General features: G+C 40.6%; 1 protein-coding gene across 3 annotated transcripts in view; it reads right to left on the bottom strand.

Annotated features, from left to right (window-relative positions):
- GGCT (gamma-glutamylcyclotransferase) overlaps nt 1–20,942 on the bottom strand; it is a 73,397-nt gene that overhangs the window by 4,044 nt on the left and 48,411 nt on the right. The window contains exons 2-4 of one of the 3 annotated variants that reach the window (XM_073238651.1): nt 12,958–13,032; nt 4,759–4,835; nt 2,288–2,515 (exon numbers count right to left, since the gene is read on the bottom strand). In XM_073238651.1, the coding sequence (XP_073094752.1) occupies nt 2,288–2,428 (141 nt within the window). In that variant the 5' untranslated portion in view covers nt 2,429–2,515; nt 4,759–4,835; nt 12,958–13,032. Of the gene's footprint in view, nt 1–2,287; nt 2,516–4,226; nt 4,257–4,758; nt 4,836–12,957; nt 13,033–20,942 lie in introns of those variants that run through there. The other 2 variants (XM_037027364.2, XM_073238650.1) reach the window with 2 other exon arrangements.

Raw genomic sequence — 20,942 nt, 5'->3', positions numbered from 1 at the left:
TTTCTAAGGGCTCAGTTTAGGTTCTTTCTCTGTTCATTCAGTAATTTACCCAAGACAGTCTCATTCCCTCCAACGACTTCAAGTAGCATCCAGCATTCCAATCATCTTTCAATCAAGCCCAGATCTCTCTTCTGAGCTTCAGAAAGTGCTTAGAACAGGGCCTCACATATAATGAGTACTTAATAAATGTTTACTACTATTTTTCTGCTCACTTATATAACAAGCATCTCAAACTCAGTACGTTCAAACTGAGCTTGATTTTCCCTCCCAAGTCTGATTCTCCTCTTTACAAACATCACCATCATCCATCCTGTTGCACCGAAAATCTCAGTCATCCTTGTTAACTGCTCCTCCCTTCCCAAACAAGCACCAAGGTTATTGGCTACATATCTCCTCTCCACCCTCCACTGCTACCACTCTAATTAAGGCACCATTATCTTTAGTCTGGGTTGCTTCAAAAGCTTTCTAACTGGGCTCCTCATATCCACTCTTGCCTCCCTTTCAATCCATTTTTCCACAGCAACCAGAACGAGCATTCAAAGGTACAAATCCATCTTCTGTTTACTTAAATTCTGCAATGGGTCTTTTCATTGCTCTCATGATGGAGACCAAAGTCTTCTTTGGCCTCGGTGGTCCTGTAACATGTGGCCCTTCCTGATCTTTCCAGTCCTCATGCTACATCCTCCTCACACACTACACTCCCACCACACTAGCTAGAGCTTCGGCTTTCCTAAGATCTTTTACATATGTTGTTCCTTCTGTTTTGTTTGCCCAAACATGACCTCTCCAATCATTCAGTTCTCAGATTAAAGGTCTCATTTTCAGGAAGAGCTTTACTAAGCATCCTAGTTAGGGCAGGTCCCCAAGTCATACATATACTCCTATGTCTTTTTTTTTTTTTAAGACTTCACTTTTCTTTAGAGCAGTTTTAGGTTCATAGCAAAATTGGGAGGAAGTTACATGTCTCCTTTTTGAGGCTGACCATAACTGTAATTGAATAATCATGTTTGAAAGCGCTTTCCCTTGTCCCACTGATAAGTTTGTGAGCCTCTTTCCCACATTTGGGGAATTCCCTATCTTACAAGTCTCAGGGTAGAAAGTGCCAAAAGAAATTGGTTCCTCCAACTTTGCTTGCAGCCAGGGCATGGGCATGTGGCCAATACTTAGCCAATCAAAACACCCACTTGGGGCTTTGAATTAGAAACTAGTGCCCAAAGATGCAGAAACTCCACCCTGGTGGCAGTGGCGACATCTGGGTTTTGGGAACTGCAGGAGTGTAATGACAGCGGCAGGCAGGGTGGGGAGCAGGTGATGCCAGTGATGCACAATGCAGTGACAATGTTTGCCAAGCTCAGGGTGCTGCAGCGACCTCTGGGGCTGGTTCTGTCTGTGATACTGCCTGTGTTACGGGGGCCTCGCCTCCCTTTATGTCTGCATGTTTTGTCAGCTTTGCAGTTCTGCCTTTTGGGCATTCTGTGAGCTTCCAACAACCTTTCAGCACATTCTTTTTATGCTTAAATCAGCCACTTTCTGTTGCTTGTCACTAAGAACTCTGGTGACAATAGCAGCGACCATGTTTGTCTAAGTCGATGTCAAAAGGTTTTGTACATAATTTATGTGTACTTCCCTCCTATAAACTGGAAGGTCCTCAAAGCATCCAACTTTACTCCAGGTTAAGTACTGGAATAATAGGTACTAAATGAATGAATGGACTGTCCTGAAGAGCAGTGATTTTTACCAAAGTGGGTTATGGTTCATCCCGCCACAAGACATAACTGGGCACAGCCCTTAAGATAATAAGACACAGTTCCAGCCTTCAGGACCTATCAGATCCGGAGCAAAAGACAGGTGAAAGAATTTTTACAAAACCAAGTGACAGGTCCTGTAGCAAAATCACGTACAGAATAGAAAGCAACTGATTACATGACGTGAGTCAAAGAAGGTTTCTCAGAGGCACCACTTGAATAGATTCTATGAGAACGGCCCTAAAGTTAGTGGACAAGAGAAGGAACGAGTTAGGAGGGAGCTTGTGGAACAGTTAGGAGGGAGAACTCCCGGCAGCCCGGAGCGCACAGCTGCTGGGGTAGCATAGCTCTGGAGCGATAGGGCACAGGGCCTGGAGGGCAGCAGCCAGATCGTGCAGAACCCTGGGGTACTCATGAGAAGGAGCTGCATTCCTGGCCCTGGTATACAGACGCACGGACCCAGAGAGCGGTTTCCCGAAACCCTGGTCCCCCGGTCTGTAGAGTGGGCGCAGCGTAGCAGGGGCGGGGTGGCGGGCACTGACCTGAAGGCGGGCCACGCAGATGAACTCAGCCGACGGGTTGTGGAGGTGGATCCGCTCCGTCAACAAGTTGCTGCCATAAGCGAAGTACAGAAAACTCTCCTCCTTCTGGCCCTGGGGGTCCTCGCTGGCCGAGGTCGCCATGTCCCACCAGACGCCTGCACAGCCCCAGGTCAGAAGCTGTGGCGTGCGGAGAGGTCCACACGCGATCTCACTCCTACCGTCCGCAACCTCAGAGATAGGGAAAAAGCGGAAAGCATAGGCAGGGCGAGTCGGGCCCAAGCGCTCTTTGATTGGCTGACGGTCCTCAAGGATGTGAGTCGCCCCCTCTGATTGGTCAAACCTACAGCCTCTTTTCTACTCTCCACATGGTGTCTAAAATACCTAGTCCGGCGACAGTGGGCTGATTCCCAATTGGATACGCTTCTCCGTTGTCCCGCCCCCATGCTCAGAGTTCCCTCTCATTGGAAGGTGGGCGGGCACTACGCGGAGGCGGGTGAGGTTTCGTGGCCTGGATTTGGAAGTCATGGCGCGCAGCTCCCTGCCTGGTTTTCTCACCCGGGAGTGGCCAGCTAGGAGTTAGTTCCATGCCCGTTTGTGAGGTTTAGGGAGCTGTGCGCGGATCTGAGGCTGAACAGCGGTGCTGGCCAGGCCCCCGACGGATCTCTCACCTCGCGGCTCGCCGCATACAGTTAATCATTTTATTTAGCTTCCCCATGTACGTTGCGGTACTGACCCCTGTTGCCATCAATAGGCAGTAAATAGCAAGGGTTTTTTTTTTTTTTCAAATTTAACCAAGGCCTGGTTAATAGTTAACATTCACCAAGTGCTTAGCAAATAAACTAATTTATGTAAGAGCCTAGACAGGTGCCTGGCATTTAAGATAATGAGGTCAGATATCTTCCAAATGTAATCTTTTAATTCAGTGGCCTTTAAAGTTTTTGTGTTACTAAAAATTTTGAACACAGACCCTATATAACTTTATATAACTAAATATGATATGATATCCACAAAATACAAATTAAATAATAACTTCTAGGTATCATGTTAATGTAAAACATACATGGAGGACAAAATTAATTACAAAAAATTGTGGATACAAAAGTAAATTCGAAATGGATCAAAGACCTGAATGTAAGTCATGAAACCATAAAACTCTTAGAAAAAAACACAGGCAAAAATCTCTTGGACATAAACATGAGCAACTTCTTCATGAACATATCTCCCCAGGCAAGGAAAACAAAAGCAAAAATGAAAAAGTAGGACTATATCAAGCTGAAAAGCTTTTCTGTATAGCAAAGGACACCACCAATAGGACAAAAAAGGCATCCTACAGTATGGAGGAATATATTCATAAATGACATATCTGATAAGGGGTTGACATCCAAATTATATAAAGAGCTCAGGCACCTCAACAAACAAAAAGTAAATCATCCAATAAAAAAATGGTCAGAGGAGCTGAACAGACACTTCTCCAAAGAAATTCAGATGGCCAACAGACACATAAAAGATGCTCCACAATAAAAGATGCAAATTAAAACCACAATAAGATATCACCTCACATCAGTAAGGATCACCACCATCCAAAAGACAAACAACAACAAATGTTGGGGAGGTTGTGGAGAAAGGGGAACCCTCCTACACTGCTGGTGGGAATGTAAATTAGTTCAACCATTGTGGAGAGCAGTATGGAGGTTCCTCAAAGAACTCAAAATAGATATACCATTTGACCCAGGAATTCCACTCCTAGGAATTTACCCTAAGAATGCAGCAGCCCAGTTTGAAAAAGACATATGCACCCCTATGTTTATCGCAGCAATATTCACAATAGCCAAGAAATGAAAGCAACCTAAATGTCCATCAGTAGATGAATAGGGAAAGAAAATGTAGTACATATACACAATAGAATATCATTCAGCTATAAGAAGAAAACAAATCCTACCATTTGCAACAACATGGATGGAGCTAGAGGGTATTATGCTCAGTGAAATAAGTCAGGCGGAGAAAGACAAGTATCAAATTATTTCACTCATCTGTGGAATATAAGAACAAAGAAAAAACTGAAGGAGCACAACAACAGCAGACTCACAGAACCCAAGAATGGACTAACAGTCACCAAAGGGAAAAGGACTGGGGAGGATGGGTGGGAAGGGAGAGATAAAGGGAAAATGGGGCATTATCATTAACATGTATAATGTAGTAGGGGGGACTTGTGGAAGGCAGTATAACAGAGAAGACAAGTAGTGATTCTATAGTATCTTACTATGCTGATGAACAATGACTGTAATGGAGTATGTGGTGGGGACTTGATAATAGGGGGATTCTAGTAACCAAAATGTTGTTCATGTAATTGTACATTAATGATAGCAAAAAAAAAAGTGGATGGTGGTTTTCGACTAGGGTAGTAGGAGTGAAGCTAGAGAGAAGAGGACCAATTTTGGGTGCTTTTATATGGTACTGAAGATTAGACTTACTGAGGGACTGAAGGTGTGATTCCATGCCCACCAAACTCATCTCCAATTTTAAGGTGTCTTCTCAGCAGGTCTCCCTCCTTGAAAAGGAAGAATTGATAAGGTAACAGAGATATGATCTTCTTGCTAATTCTAGTTTTCTTTCCTGAGAATTTGAACTTGAGTCTGTGAGGGATTATGTTACTCTCCTGACACTTAGACTATAGTTTGAGAGAGCTGATCTCACACATAATTATACAGATGGAATGAGAAGAGGAGGAAGATGACCTGCATGACAGAGAAGAAAGCAGAGCACAGCCTGAGAGAAGGAAGGTAGAGAATTCTGAGTCCTGAGCTCATTCAAGCACCTGGCCCAGCTGTTACCAAGACCCCACTGAATTTCTTTTCTTTTTTACTGTCATTTATCTTGATTAATTGATTGATTGATTTTGAGAGGGCATCTCTCATATTCATTGAGCAAATGGTTGTTAACAACAATAAAATTTTGTATAGGGGAGTCAATGCTCAATGCACAATCATTAATCCACCCCTAGCCTAATTTTCGTCAGTCTCCAATTTTCTGAAGCATAATGAACAAGTTCTTACATGGTGAACAAATTCTTACATAGTGAATAAGTTCTTACATGGTGAACAGTACAAGGGCAGTCATCACAAAAACTTTCGGTTTTGATCACTCATTATAAACTATAAACAATCAGGTCAAATATGAATATTCGTTTGATTTTTATACTTGATTTATATGTGAATCCCACATTTCTCCCTTTATTATTATTATTATTTTTTTAATAAAATGCTAAACTGGCAGGTAGATGCAAGATAAAGGCAGAAAACATAGTTTAGTGTTGTAAGACAGCAAATGCAGATTATCAGGTGTGTGCCTGTAGACTATGTGTTAATCCAAGCTAGACAAGGGCAATAAAACATCCACGGATGCAGAAGATTTCTCTCAAAACAGGGGGGGTGAAGTTCTAAGCCTCACCTCTGTTGATCCCCAATTTCTCACCTGATGGCCCCCCTGCGACTGTGCCTGTCTTAGGTTGTTCCTCCCTTGAGGAATCTTACCCGTCTCTGGCTAACCAGTCATCTTCTGGGGCCATACAAGGAAATGTAAAGTTGGTAAGTGAGAGAGAAGCAATATTGTTTGAAAAGGTTAGCTTTTTACTTCTTTGCAGATTTATGCCCTGTGGCTTCTATGCCCAGCATTTGTCTTGAGGTATCTTTACCACTCGGAGGAGTGATGATACTCGGTGAATTCAATATGAGGCACGAATTCTGCTTAAGGGTTGTAATTAGGAAGGAAGAAGAAAAGCTATAGAGGTAGCAGACAGAAGAAAACATGGGAAGATTGATTATTTCTTTGACATATCTTCTTGTAGAGTAACTTAAGCATGTATAGGTTTTAAACTACTAATTAAATTGCGCACACACATTAACATAATAGGAATACAGTTACATAACCAAAGCAGATCTATAATTACCAGCCATCTCCAGTGAAGCCAAGAAAAGCAGTTAGGCACCCTAGGCATTTGTGAAAATTTGTCTATGATATAATGGATATTGTCCAACTGTACTTGAACAGTCTGAGAGAAATCAGACAAATTAAAACAACCCATTCCTGGGAACTGTTCACATCCCATATGTTCTTTTAACAGTAGATAGTCTGTAGTTGTAAGATTTTGGAGCGCTACAACTTGCACTTCTCCTAATTCTTGGTTGAGTTCCAACAGTATAGATCCAGTCAAATTTGTTGTTTTACTGTATGCACAGGCCAGCTTAGATATCTCCTTCTTCATTCCAATGGCAAGTCCAGGAACAGGTGGGATGAATGCAGCTACAACTGCAGCATCGCCTGGATCTTTGTTGAGGTTTTTTGATGATCATCTTCTGGTATGACTCTTCCAGAGAGTGCTGATGTTGAAAGTTCTTCTTCATATCGTATCTTAGTTCATTTTCTGGGTAGCCAAATTAGGCTTTGATCCTCTGTATAAACATAAACAGACCCTTTGCCCACACTTTGATATGCCCTTTATACCATTGTGTAGAACTCATTAGAGGTCACCACACAGCAACTGCTTTTTTTTTAAGAGAAAGGAATATTATCAGAAAAAGTGTACCTCCATAGCTGATCATCTGACACCCTTTAAGTGATCAAAATTAAGGATATTTAAAGCATGCATTAATCATTGATTTACAGTTAGTTTTATCCTATCAAGGAGTAATCCACCTTCTCTTTCTTTCTTTTTTTTTGTTGTTATCTTTAATCTACACTTACATGTAGAATATTATGTTTCTTAGGCTCTCCCCTATACCAGGTTCCCCCTGTAAACCCCTTTACAGTCACTGTCCATCAGCATAGCAAAATGTTGTAGAATCACTACTTGTCTTCTCTGTGTTGTACAGCCCTCCCCTTTCTCCCACCCCCCCATGCATGCTAATCTTAATACCCCTCTTCTTCCACCCCCGTATCCCTCCCTACCCACCCATCCTCCCCAGTCCCTTTCCCTTTGGTACCTGTAAGTCCATTCTTGGGTTCTGTGATTCCGCTGCTGTTTTGTTCCTTCAGTTTTTCCTTTCTTCTTATATGCCACAGATGAATGAAATCATTTGGTATTTCTCTTTCTCCGCTAGGCTTATTTCACTGAGTATAATACCCTCCAGGTCCATCCATGTTGCTGCAAATGGTAGGATTTGCCCTCTTCTTATGGCTGAGTAGTATTCCATTGTGTATATGTACCACATCTTTATCCATTCATCTACCGATGGACATTTAGGTTGCTTTCAATTCTTGGCTATTGTAAATAGTGCTGCGATAAACATAGGGGTGCATCTGTCTTTCTCAAACTTGATTGCTGCGTTCTTAAGGTAAATTCCTAGAAATGGAATTCCTGGGTCAAATGGTAAGTCTGTTTTGAGCATTTTGATGAACCTCCATACTGCATTCCACAAAGGTTGAACTAATTTACATTCCCACCAGCAGTGTAGGAGGGTTCCCCTTTCTCCACAGCCTCGCCAACATTTGTTGTTGTTTGTCTTTTGGATGGCAGCCATCCTTACTGCTGTGAGGAGATACCTCGTTGTAGTTTTAATTTGCATTTCTCTGATAATTAGTGATGTGGAGCATCTTTTCATGTGTCTGTTGGCCATCTGTATTTCTTTTTTGGAGAACTGTATGTTCAGTTCCTCTGCCCATTTTTTAATTGGATTATTTGATTTTTGTTTGTGAGGTGTGTGAGCTCTTTATATATTTTGGACGTCAAGCCTTTATCGGATCTGTCATTTACAAATATATACTCCCATACTGTAGGGTTCCTTTTTGTTCTATTGATGGTGTCTTTTGCTGTACAGAAGCTTTTCAGCTTAATATAGTCCCACTTGTTCATTTTTGCTGTTGTTTTCCTTGCTCGGGGAGATATGTTCAAGAAGAGGTCACTCATGTTTATGTCTAAGGTTTTTGCCTATGTTTTTTTCCATGAGTTTAATGGTTTCATGACTTACATTCAGGTCTTAGATCCATTTTGAATTTACTTTTGTATATGGGGTTAGACAATGGTCCAGTTTCATTCTCCTACATGTAGCTGTCCAGCTTTGCTAGCACCATCTGTTGAAGAGACTGTCATTTCGCCATTGTATGTCCATGGCTCCTTTATCAAATATTAATTGACCGTATATGTTTGGGTTAATGTCTGGAGTCTCCAGTCTGTTCCACTGGTCTGTGGCTCTGTTCTTGTGCCAGTACCAAATTGTCTTGATTACTATGGCTTTATAGTAGAGCTTGAAGTTGGGGAGTGAGATCCCCCCTACTTTATTCTTCTTTCTCAGGATTGCTTTGGCTATTCGGGGTCTTTGGTGTTTCCATATGAATTTTTGAATTATTTGTTCCAGTTCATTGAAGAATGTTGCTGGTAATTTGATAGGGATTGCATCAAATCTGTATATTGCTTTGGGCAGGATGGCCATTTTGACAATATTAATTCTTCCTAGCCACGAGCATGGGATGAGTTTCCATCTGTTAGTGTCCCCTTTAATTTCTCTTAAGAGTGACTTGTAGTTTTCAGAGTATAGGTCATTCACTTCTTTAGTTAGATTTATTCCTAGGTATTTTATTCTTTTTGATGCAATTGTGAATGGAATTGTTTTCCTGATTTCTCTTTCTATTGGTTCATTGTTAGTGTATAGGAAAGCCACAGACTTCTGTGTGTTAATTTTGTATCCTGCAACTTTGCTGTATTCTGATATCAGTTCTAGTAGTTTTGGGGTGGAGTCTTTAGGGTTTTTTATGTACAATATCATGTCATCTGCAAATAGTGACAGTTTAACTTCTTCTTTACCAATGTGGATTCCTTGTGTTTCTTTGTTTTGTCTGATAGCCGTGGCTAGGACCTCCAGTACTATGTTAAATAGCAGTGGGGAGAGTGGGCATCCCTGTCTAGTTCCCGATCTCAGAGGAAAAGCTTTCAGCTTCTCACTGTTCAGTATAATGTTGGCTGTGGGTTTATGATATATGGCCTTTATTATGTTGAGGTATTTGCCCTCTATTCCCATTTTGCTGAGAGTTTTTATCTTGAATGGATGTTGAATTTTGTCAAATGCTTTCTCAGCATCTATGGAGATGATCACGTGGTTTTTGTCTTTCTTCTTGTTGATGTGGTGGATGATGTTGATGGATTTTCGAATGTGGTACCATCCTTGCATCCCTGGGATGAATCCCACTTGGTCATGGTGTATGATCCTTTTGATATACTCTTGAATTCGGTTTCCTAATATTTTGTTGAGTATTTTTGCATCTACATTCACCAGGGATATTGGTCTGTAATTTTCTTTTTTGGTTTCGGAGTATTCCCTCCTCTTCTATTTTTTTGAAAACTTTAAGGAGAATGGGTATTATGTCTTCTGTGTGTCTGATAGAATTCCAAGGTAAATCCGTCTGGCATGGGTACTTTGTTCTTGGGTAGTTTTTTGATTACTGTTTCAATTTCTTTGCTCATAATTGGTTTGTTAACTTTTGTGTTTCTTCCTTGATCAGTCTTGGAAGGTTGTATTTTTCTAGGAAGTTGTCCATTTCTTCTAGGTTTTCCAGCTTATTGGCATATAGGTTTTCATAGTAGTCTTTAATAATTCTTTCTATTTCTGTGGAGTCTGTCGTGATTTTTCCGTTCTCATTTCTGATTCTGTTGATTTGTGTTGATTCTCTTTTTCTCTTAATAAGTTTGGCTAGAGGCTTATCTATTTTGTTTATTTTCTCAAAGAACCAGCTCTTGGTTTCATTGATTTTTGCTATTGTTTTATTCTTCTCAATTTTGTTTATTTCTTCTCTGATCTTTATTATGTCCCTCCTTCTGCTCACTTTAGGCCTCATTTGTTCTTCTTTTTCCCAATTTCGATAATTGTGATGTTAGACTATTCATTTGGGATTGTTCTTCCTTCTTCAAGTGTGCCTGGATCTCTATATACTTTCCTCTTAGGACTGCTTTCGCTGTGTCCAACAGAAGTTGGGGCTTTGTGTTGTTGTTGTCATTTGTTTCTATATATTCCTTGATCTCTATTTTAATTTGTTCTTTGATCCATTGATTATTTAGGAGCATGTTGTTAAGCCTCCATGTGTTTGTGAGCATTTTTTTCTTTGTAGAATTTATTTCTACTTTTATACCTTTGTGGTCTGAAAAATTGGTTGGTAGAATTTCAATATTTTGGATTTTGCTGAGGCTCTTTTTGTGGGCTAGTATGTGGTCTATTCTGGAGAATGTTCCATGTGTACTTGAGAAGAATGTATATCCTGTTGCTTTTGGATGTAGAGTTCTATAGATGTCTATTAGGTCCATCTGCTCTACTGTGTTGTTCAGTGCTTCTGTGTCCTTACTTCTTTCTGCCCAGTGGATCTATCCTTTGGGGTGAGTGGTGTGTTGAATTCTCCTAAAATGAATGCATTGCAGTCTATTTCTCCCTTTAGTTCTGTTAGTATTTGTTTCACATAAGCTGATGCTCCTGTGTTGGTTGCATATATATTTAGAATGGTTATAACCTCTTGTTGGACTGAGCCCTTTATCATTATGTAGTGTCCTTCTTTATCTCTTGTTACTTTCTTTGTTTTGAAGTCTATTTTGTCTGATATTAGTACTGCAACCCCTGCTTTCTTCTCACCGTTGTTTGCCTGAAATATGTTTTCCCATCCCTTGACTTTTAGTCTGTACATGTCTTTGGGTTTGAGGTGAGTTTCTTGTAAGCAGCATATAGATGGGTCTTGCTTTTTTATCTATTCTATTACTCTGTGTCTTTTGATTGGTGCATTCAGTCCATTTACATTTAGGGTGACTATTGAAAGATATATACTTATTGCCATTGCAGGCTTTAAATTCGTGGTTACCAAAGGTTCAAGGTTAGCCTCTTTAGTATCTTACCGCCTAACTTAGCTCGCTTATTCAGCTGTTATATACACTGTCTGGAGATTCTTTTCTTCTCTCCCTTCTTATTCCTCCTCCTCCATTCTTCATATGTTGGGTGTTTTATTCTGTGCTCTTTCTAGGAGTGCTGCCATCTAGAGCAGTCCCTGTAAGATGCCCTGTAGAGGTGGTTTGTGGGAAGCAAATTCCCTCAGCTTTTGCTTGTCTGGGAATTGTTTAATCCCGCCATCATATTTAAATGATAGTCGTGCTAGATACAGTATCCTTGGTTCAAGGCCCTTCTGTTTCATTGGATTAAATATATCATGCCATTCTCTTCTGGCCTGTAGGGTTTCTGTCAAGAAGTCTGATGGCAGCCTGATGGGTTTTCCTTTATAGGTGACCTTTTGCTCTCTAGCTGCCTTTAAAACTCTTCCTTGTCCTTGATCTTTGCCATTTTAATTGTTATGTGTCTTGGTGTTGTCCTCCTTGGATCCTTTCTGTTGGGGGTTCTGTGTATTTCCGTGGTCTGTTCGATTATTTCCTCCCCCAGTTCGGGGAAGTTTTCAGCAATTATTTCTTCCAAGATACTTTCCGTCCCTTTTCCTCTCTCTTCCTCTTCTGGTACCCCTATAATACGGATATTGTTCCTTTTGGATTGGTCACACAGTTCTCTTAATATTGTTTCATTCCTGGAGATCCTTTTATCTCTCTCTATGTCAGCTTCTATGCGTTCCTGTTCTCTGGTTTCAGTTCCATCAATGGCCTCTTGCATCTTATCCGTTGTGCTTATAAATCCTTGCAGAGTTTGTTTCATTTCTGTGATCTCCTTTCTGGCATCTGTGATCTCCCTCCGGACTTCATCCCATTTCTCTTGCATATTTCTCTGCATCTCTGTCAGCATGTTTATGATTTTTATTTTGAATTCTTTGTCAGGAGGACTGGTTATGTCTGTCTCCTTCTCTGGTGTCTCTGTGATCTTGGTTTGCCTGTAATTTTGTCTTTTCATGGTGATAGGAATAGTTTGCAGAGCTGGGACTAGTGACGGCTGGAAGAACTTCCCTTTTTGTTGGTTTGTGGCCTTCCTCTCCTGGGAGAATAGCGACCTCTAGTGGCTTGTGCTGGGTAGCTGCGCACAGACAGGGCTTCTGATTCCTGCCTGGCTGCTATGGAGTTCATCTCCGCTGTGGCTGTGGGCGTGGCCTGGCTTGGGCTGCTGCTCCAAAGTGGTGGAGTTGCCTTGGAGGGGAGTGGCCCGGAGGCTATTTATCTCTGTAAGGAGCCTCCGTGCTCCCTGCAGCCTAGGGGATTAGAGTGCCCAGAGATCCCCGGATTCCCTACCTCTGGACTAAGTGCCCCGCCCTGCTCCTTTAAAACTTCCAAAAAGCACCCGCCAAAACAAAACCACCATAAAAAAAAAATGGCCACTCGTTTTTCTTTATTCTCCGGCGCCAGCCTCGGGCACCCGCTCACCGGACTTGCTGCCCTGTTTCCCTAGTATTGGGGTCCCTGTCCCTTTAAGACTTCCAAAAAGCACTCACCAGAACAAAACAACAACAACAACAACAATAACATAAAAGACGGCCGCTCGCTTTTCTTTTGTCCTCCGGCACTGGCCTCCGGTACCCGCTCACTGTTCTTGCTGCCCTGTTTCCCTAGTATCCACGGTCCCGTGCATGCACTGTCTGCGCTCTGGTCTGGATGGCTGGGGCTGGGTGTTCAGCAGTCCTGGACTCCTTCTCCCTCCTGCTCAGACCTCTCTCCTCCTGCTGGGAGCTGGGGGGAGGGACGCTCGGGACCAGCTGGGCCAGGGTTTGTATCTTACCCCCTTTGCTAGGCACTGGGTTCTCGCAGGTGTTGATGTCGTCTGGATGTTGTCCTGTGTCCTCTGGTCTTTATTCTAGGAAGAGTTGTCTTTGTTACATTTTCATAGATATATGTGGTTTTGGGAGGAGATTTCTGCTGCTCTACTCACGCCGCCATCCTCACTCCGCCGCCCCCCTCTGAATTTCTTTAGTTTTCTCATAAGCCTTTTACACCAGATAACACTGGTAATGAAAAAAGGATCCTTATTAAATGCACATAGTTTATGTGGAAAGCAGCATATTGAATTCCACAATATCTGAGTGTGTCTTAAAGATTTCTAGCTCCCAAATTATTTTGATACACCTGTATTATTTTAAATATGTATTAGTGACCTTAAGTATAGAGAAATCATTAATTAATTATATCTGGTCCTAGGTTACACAGGTAGTATGAAATATGGACCTTCAACAACTATGAGGATGTGAATGGACAATCATTGAGAAAGCATTCTATTTGCTGCCTAAAATGTAAATGAGTTACCTTTGAGTCGTCTCTTCTTCAAACCCTACAACTAATCAGTCTGTAAGATTTGCAGTTACTCCCTTCTTATCAGCCCTTCTCTGCATCCCCACACTTCCCACCCTGTCCTCAGACCTGGATTACTGCAACAGCTTCCTGGATGCTCCCTGACTGCGTTTCTGTGCAGATGGGGTAAGGATGTCCTTCTGTAAGGACAGCACAGAAGTAGGTTTGGGAAATGGTAAGTAGTTCAATTTCAGTAGAACAGTGGGCTCATATTAGGAAATGGGAGACAAGTCTGGAAGGAGATTAGCAGAGTTTATGGGAAGGCCATGACTTCTGCACTAGAAGTTCAGATTATTTGGTGGTCAAAGGGGAACAGACTTGACTTTTGAATGGAGAGGGCTCCCCTGCACCTTTGGAAGCTCATTCTTGGGGCTGTGTGTAGGACAGTCTCCAGGAGGGAGTAGGATGGGGAGATGGCCTACTGTTGGATACAAGCTCACTGCAATAGGCAAGGTCATACAAGCCTGAGCTTGATCTAGGGCAGTAGTTACATAATGGAAATGAAGGGATGGACGGGAGTGAAGACATTCTTTTAGTTTGCTTTTATCTTATCACTCCTTTGTACAAAAACCTTTAGAGACTGTTGTTCATTACTTTATCAAGTTCAAGCTCTTGTACAAGTCTTTTATTACTGGATTCCACTCTGTCTGGAGGCAGGCAGCACACCTTATATTTCTGTATAACTACAGCACTTAACACAGCATAGACAGATAATAAATATTTGCTGATTAATTGAACCAGTCTCAAAATCTCCCTTACCACACAGCCTCCTAAATCCTGTTTTTGCTATGATTTTTTCCCCAGCTTTTCTTGATTTACTGAGAAGTACTTGTCCTTAAGCTCTGAGTTAAGATTTAAAGATTTATACTAATGCTTTAGCATATGGGATTCTGCATAAATGTATTAACCATGGTAGTATTTATATTTTCTATCTCCTCCCAAGTCATGGTCTGGTGCATGACAGGGAAGTACGCCAGAATATATTAAGTCAGAAATGTTCTGGAGGATAAAAGGATATAGTAAAATTCTAGTAGGCAGTAATTTTTGAGGATGTTTGGCATATAATCTGTGTTCTTGTTTTGAGATTAACCCTGGAAAATAGTTCCAATGTAGTATATTATTTAGTGCTTAGTAAATGGTCTTCTTTAATATCTCTATCTCTATATTTATATCTGTAACTATATACTTTGGAAAGGCATACACCAAACTGTTAACAGTGCTTAGCTGTAGGAAGGGGATGGAATTGGAAGGGTGGAAATTGGGCAACAACATGAAAAAAAAGCTTTTAGTTTCTCATTCTCTATTCTTCTATATTGTGTTCATGTTTTAAGCATCTATTCTTGCTTTTTTTTATTATTGAAAAATACATATATATTATTAAATTCATATCTTCTGGAATTTTAAGTCATTTTCTAGAGATCAAATGTCAGGAAGATAAAAAGAGGGCGATGACTGACTAAATTGCCCAAATTAAAAACAGTTGCAGTAAACATTCCCAAACAGGTCATTAGGCCAGGTCTCATTCTGTGAGGTCTGCAGCTGCACAGTGATGAACTGGATGATCCCTCCTTGCCCTTTGAGATGTCAGTGGATACAAGAACCAGGATGTTTTCCCAGTGTGGTTCCCCCAAGAGAAGATCACGTGTGTATTCTAGCACAATGACCTGCTAGATCCTACTGCCAACCTTAAGTCACTTCTAGAAGGTCCTGGAAATACAGCAATTCAGCTATCTCCATGTCATTTACCACAACTCCATACAATTGAGATGTACCAATCCAAGATTTGCTACTGTTAATGTTAAACTGTTAATGACAAACTGAATCATAATTAATATATTCATTTCCTTAGCTTATATGTCCATGTTATTTGCAAAACTTTAAATTCAGCTGAAATTAAAATGTAAAGGAAAATTTTTGTTGCATGTCTCTACTGCCTGTAAAAGCAATAATATACATGATAACACTTTGGAATGTAGATTTACTTAAGTGAAAACCCCAATGTTTCCCTTGATGACAGACCTCATTCTTTTTTTCCTAGAAAGAAATTTCAACTCTAACTTCTTAGGATCATGTATAATAATTAGATGAGAACCTACTTTTTTTTAATATCCCCATAATAAAAATAGCTTTGGAATGAGGCCTGGTTTAAGCATTTGGACACATTTATGGAAAATGAGAACTATGCTTGAATTCTCTGCATAATTATGTGCTTGGGTGTCACATTTTCAGTCTTTTCAATGATATTTAATCAATAATTAACTCTTCTCAGAGATATACAGTCAAATGCAGTGCTTTACTTAACTACAAAATAACTGTGGGTGTTTGGAAATCTTTCCAGAATTGCTGATCTAGTGCTGGTGTCAACCTTTTGTCTTCTTCATTATTTTCTGCTTTCAATGATACAACACATCCTGAAAACAGAGCTCCCAAAAGGTGTCTCTACTTATTGTCTTTGTTAAATGCTTACTGGCGGAGAAGACAACAGAAACTCTATAGCTGAGTAACAGAAACTCAGATGGCTTACTGAAAATAACAGCTATTCATTGGAGAAATAGGTATGTTTTGTGTGCAGAGAAGAAACTTGCTTCAGTAAGTAATTCTCTAAGCTCCCTGAGGATAGTGCATTTTATATGAATTTTTTTCAGATGTGCTAAACACTGTCTCCAGCTAGCCTAACCATATGAAATATTGGTTTGCTTTTGGATACCACAAAATTGTAGTGGCAAAATTCTGTTTCCATCCTGTGGATAAAATGAGAGTTCCTGTGGCCAGGATTCTCACCTGGCCCTGGCTGACTAGCTCACTGCACAACTGTGGGCAATACATGGCTGTTGACTCTATAAAAAGAGCTCCGCCTAGTGCTCTGGGCATGACACGGTGGCAGGGCTGCAAGGCTGCAGGGGAGCAGAGCAGAGGCTAGAGTGGTGGCAGTGCCGAGGACAGAGGCCCAGAGGACGGCTGTGTGGGACGACTGTGCAGAGAGGCCCAGAGGATGGCTGTGCGGACAGAGGGGCCCAGAGACAGAGACTGGCTTGCTGCATGCAGACTCACTCTGAGTGAATGGGATTTTAGTGACTGACCTGCCACCTAGAAATAAAGTTGGGTATAACCCTTTCACCCCAAGAACATTTTGCTGTCAATTTCTTCGGTCACACTAAATCCATAGCAAACTTACCCAGGGCTGAAACCCATTGGCAAGACACATCCCAAAAATGCCATTCGTAAGTATATACCCAAACAAACTGAAAACAGGTACTCAAATGCTAGTGCACAAATGTTCATAACAGCACTACTCATAATTGCCAAAAGGTGGAAACCCAAGTCCACCAACAGATGAATGGACAAGCAAAAAATGGTATAGCCATACAATGGAATATTATTTGGCCATAAAAAAAGAGTGAAATATTGACATACAGAGCATGGATGAACCTAAAAAACATTAGGGTAATTAGAAGGAGCCAGTCACAAAAGGCCACATATTGTCTGATTCCATTTACATGGAATATCAAGAATAGGCAAACCCATAGAAACAGAAAGCTGATTGGTGGTTACCAGGGACTTCAGGGAGGAGGAGTAACTATTTAATGGGTGTAAAATTTTATTTTGAGGTGATGAAAATGTCTTTGAACTAGAAAGAGGTGGTGGTTGTAAAACATTGTGAGTGTACTAAATGCCACTGAATTGTTCACTTTGAAACAGTTGATTCAATGTTGTGAATTTTATCTCAATAAAAAAAATTTTTTAAATCCTTATTTCTAAGAGTTTCTGATTAGTGGTTATGAGAAGTAACTATAGAATATTGGTAGATAACTTGCATATTGGGTTCCCTTATCTGAAGCGGGGTCGAGGAGTTTAAAGATTAGATGTGTCTCCAACAGGTTACTCCCGTTCCCATATACACTGCACTGGAGGAGTATGAGGCCCTTATTAATTTTAAACAGATGGTACCAGAATCTTCACCCCCTAGTAGGTGCTTGGGGTATGTTGTGGGAAGAGAAAATCAATCATTATTACTATGCTGCTCCTTCCCCAGAGTCTCCTTCTCACAGCGTCCAGTGCTCCATTAACAATGTGGGTGTTCAAGAATAACAGTTATACTTGACCAGCAGTTGTTCTCACAGTATGATCCATGGGATATTGGCCCCACGGAATGGTCCTCCTTCCAAAACGGGCTCTGTGGTGGAATGAGCTGAATAACACTATATTCTATTATTTTCTCTTGGAGATTCATGATGTCCATTTCCACATGAACAAATCTGAGAATGCCTGCAGTAAAGAAACCTGGTGAGCTCTGTTTAGTCCTAACTTTCCCAAACTGCCTAGGTCACAGACTCCTTTGATGTGGAAAACATATTACTAAAAGCATGGGAATGCTGCTCTATGTTGATAGACTGGCCTTGATTTGTTTAGGATGATTGTTCAGTTCTTCAAGAATCATGTTAAAATCCAAAATTTCCAGAAAATTGAAGACAAGCAATGATGTTTTAATCCTCTTTTCATTCCAGTTTGCCACTGCTAGCTAGGCTCAGTGGGTGGTAACCTTTTGTCAAGGGATTGACTCATTGAAATGTTGCATGGTTTTGCTGGTTAAATACCTGACTCATTTTGAAGCTGCAGAGTTATGTATCCAAAGACCCATCAACCATCAACCTTTATTAAGTGCTATGATGGTTGCAAGCTGGTGAAAATACAAATGTGACTGCAAGGCTGAGAGAAAAAGTGCTAGAGTCAACAATTCTCAGTTAAACTGGAAAAAGATCTGCCTCCCTTGGCTCTTCCTAGTTCCCATCCTTCTTATTTTATTCCTTCTCAGCCCTTTAAGATTGTCAAAGCAGTTTACATGCTTAAGAGAACAGGTTAGAGAACTTCATGGCAATGTACCTAATTAGCATTGGTAATAGTGGTAGGTCTTGTTATTACCTTGAAACAAAATGGTTGAGCTTATTAACACAAGTTAGTAAGTGTCAGTATTGCTTCATGTTTCCTGCAGCAAATTAGTGTTCTTTCTAAATTCCAATTTGGAGGCTTAGCAAGTTCTATTCCCTGGTGTAATATGATTTTCCATGCTGTCATGCAATTAAGAATTTTCTCAATATATATAATCACTAATGAATTGATAATGACAAACTAGATTAATGCATTTGGCTGTTCCAAGTCCTTCTGCCAATCTGGTTTAGTGTGTACAATATCTGGTCATCTCCTGAATTGCTCCAAAGTGAGAACATAACAGTAAACACCATGCTGACATGGAACAAGGGGTGCTTTCTGAGTTCTCAGCCAGGTGTGTCAGAAAAGAAGGTGTAGAAGTAAAAGGGAGACCATTTTTAGGAAAGATACCTTCCATCTGGCTTAGAAATTATAAGAAATTATAATATTTCTGAAACTTACAATACATTTTTTTCTTCCTTGAATTAATTTCATCCACCCTGTTAAAAATAATCTCTTTTGTAGAATTGTTTTACATCTAACTTTGCCAACCTATCACTGCTCAGGGAACAAAAGCAAAAATTAATTCAAAAGACTAAAACTCAGCAAAATATCAGTTAACATTTATATTAGCAAATTAGGATTAGACTGGAGTGAAAAGAATCCTGTTAAAAATAAGACCTGTGAGCATGGAGAATATAGTTAATGATGATTTCTATAACATCTTACTGTGTTGATAGGTAGTAACTGCACTAGAGGGGGTGAGGATTTAATAATATGGGTAACTGTTGAACCACTGTGTTGTATATTTAAAAACAACATAAGATTGTATATCAGTGATACTTTAATTTTTAAAAAATTAGATAAAAAAGAGGCCTGTGAGTTCGGTCTGCCTGCAAAGACTTTTCCTACTTTCCTTTCCTGGAAAACTCCTTTTTGTTCTTCAAGATCAAGCCGATGTTACCTCCTCTATCCATCAAACCATCTCTAACTTCCAGGGAGGTATAGTCTTCTATATTTACAATACTTGATTGATTCCTTTACTATTGCACTAAAACCATTTTATTTGAATTATTTGTTGATATGCTCCCCTCCCCAACCAGACTAGAATGCCCAGGAGGGCATGAATTATCAGTCATTTAACACATACTTATTGAGTGCTTACTATGTGCCAGCAGGCCATTTTGCTATTCCTTAAGACAATATTCACCTTTTTATTCCCAGCATTTAGTACAGCTGACCCTTGAAGGTTAGGAGTACATGCTCCCTGCACAGTCAAAAATCCATGCATAACTTTTGACTCCCTGAAAACTTAACTATTAATAACCTACTGTTAACCAGAAACCTTATCAATAACATAGTCGATTAACACATATTTGGTATGTTATATATTATATGCTGTATTCTTAAAATAAAGTAAGCTAGAGAAAAGAAAATGTTTTTTCAAATTGTCACAAACATCTCCAAAAATTTTTCCACTAAATTTATTGAAAAAAATCCACATACAAGGAGGCCCATACAGTACAAACCCATGTTTTTCAAGGGTCAGCAATACATGCCTGTCCCATTATTGACTAGGTATTTAATATTGAATTGCAAAATAATTGAATAACTGAGGGAGTGAAAGGATGAATGAATGAGTGGACTTTATGTGTAAGGTAGAAAAGGCCCCAGTTTTGCAGTAAAGGTTCAGTTCCCCAGTTTGTGTGCAGAATCAGAGCTCAATCAAGCCACTCTCAAGGACAGCAGGGTCTATCATTCTACAAGGAGACACAGTGACTCAATTCCTGGTGGGCCTATGGGATTTTAAGAGACTATTAAGTGGTATAACATTAGGAGGGGGCAGTCCTAGCCTGGTTTCTTCTATGTGCTGGAGCTCTGCACTGTTCTGAGAAAAAGACTGGTGGCTGGCTAAATCCGGAGAATTCACAGGGTTGAGAGAGACCAGGTGGGAGCTGGGGTGGCAGCTGGGGACACTGGAGTAAGGAGGAAAGAATAATACAAACGAGACATTTAAAAGACTCGGTGGAGTTCCCCCTTACTGCAATATGGTTGTTATAGGATATATAAGGATTGTTTATTTTTTTCTTAAATTACTTCCCTCTGATACTCTACCACTTCGTAAATAATGTGCTAGACTCTATATAGCTATTGCAAATCATATTTGACATCATGGTGTACTTCTCCAAGATGAGCCTGCGCCATCCTCCTCTTCCCTGAACTCGCTCATCAACTGTCTGCTCACACGTGCAGTCTCTGGGGCTGGCTCAGACAGGCTGTGATGCCTCTGGATTCTATGCTTGAGATGAAGGGTCATTACTGAAGTCTGATCTATAGCAAGTGTGATTTCTGTGGCTGGGTCTGGCATAAAGGAAGACAGGCACAAAAGAAGAACATCAGTCTTACTTGTACTCCTAGTTGGTTCCCTTTCCTATTTTTTGCATGGCTTTTCTAATCCTTTGCCAGTCCTGTCAAGCCATCTCATGGTCTACA

Source organism: Manis javanica, chromosome 6, assembly GCF_040802235.1.
Source record: "Manis javanica isolate MJ-LG chromosome 6, MJ_LKY, whole genome shotgun sequence".
NCBI classification, from domain to species: domain Eukaryota; kingdom Metazoa; phylum Chordata; class Mammalia; order Pholidota; family Manidae; genus Manis; species Manis javanica.
This window is presented reverse-complemented; position numbering and strand designations above follow the sequence as displayed.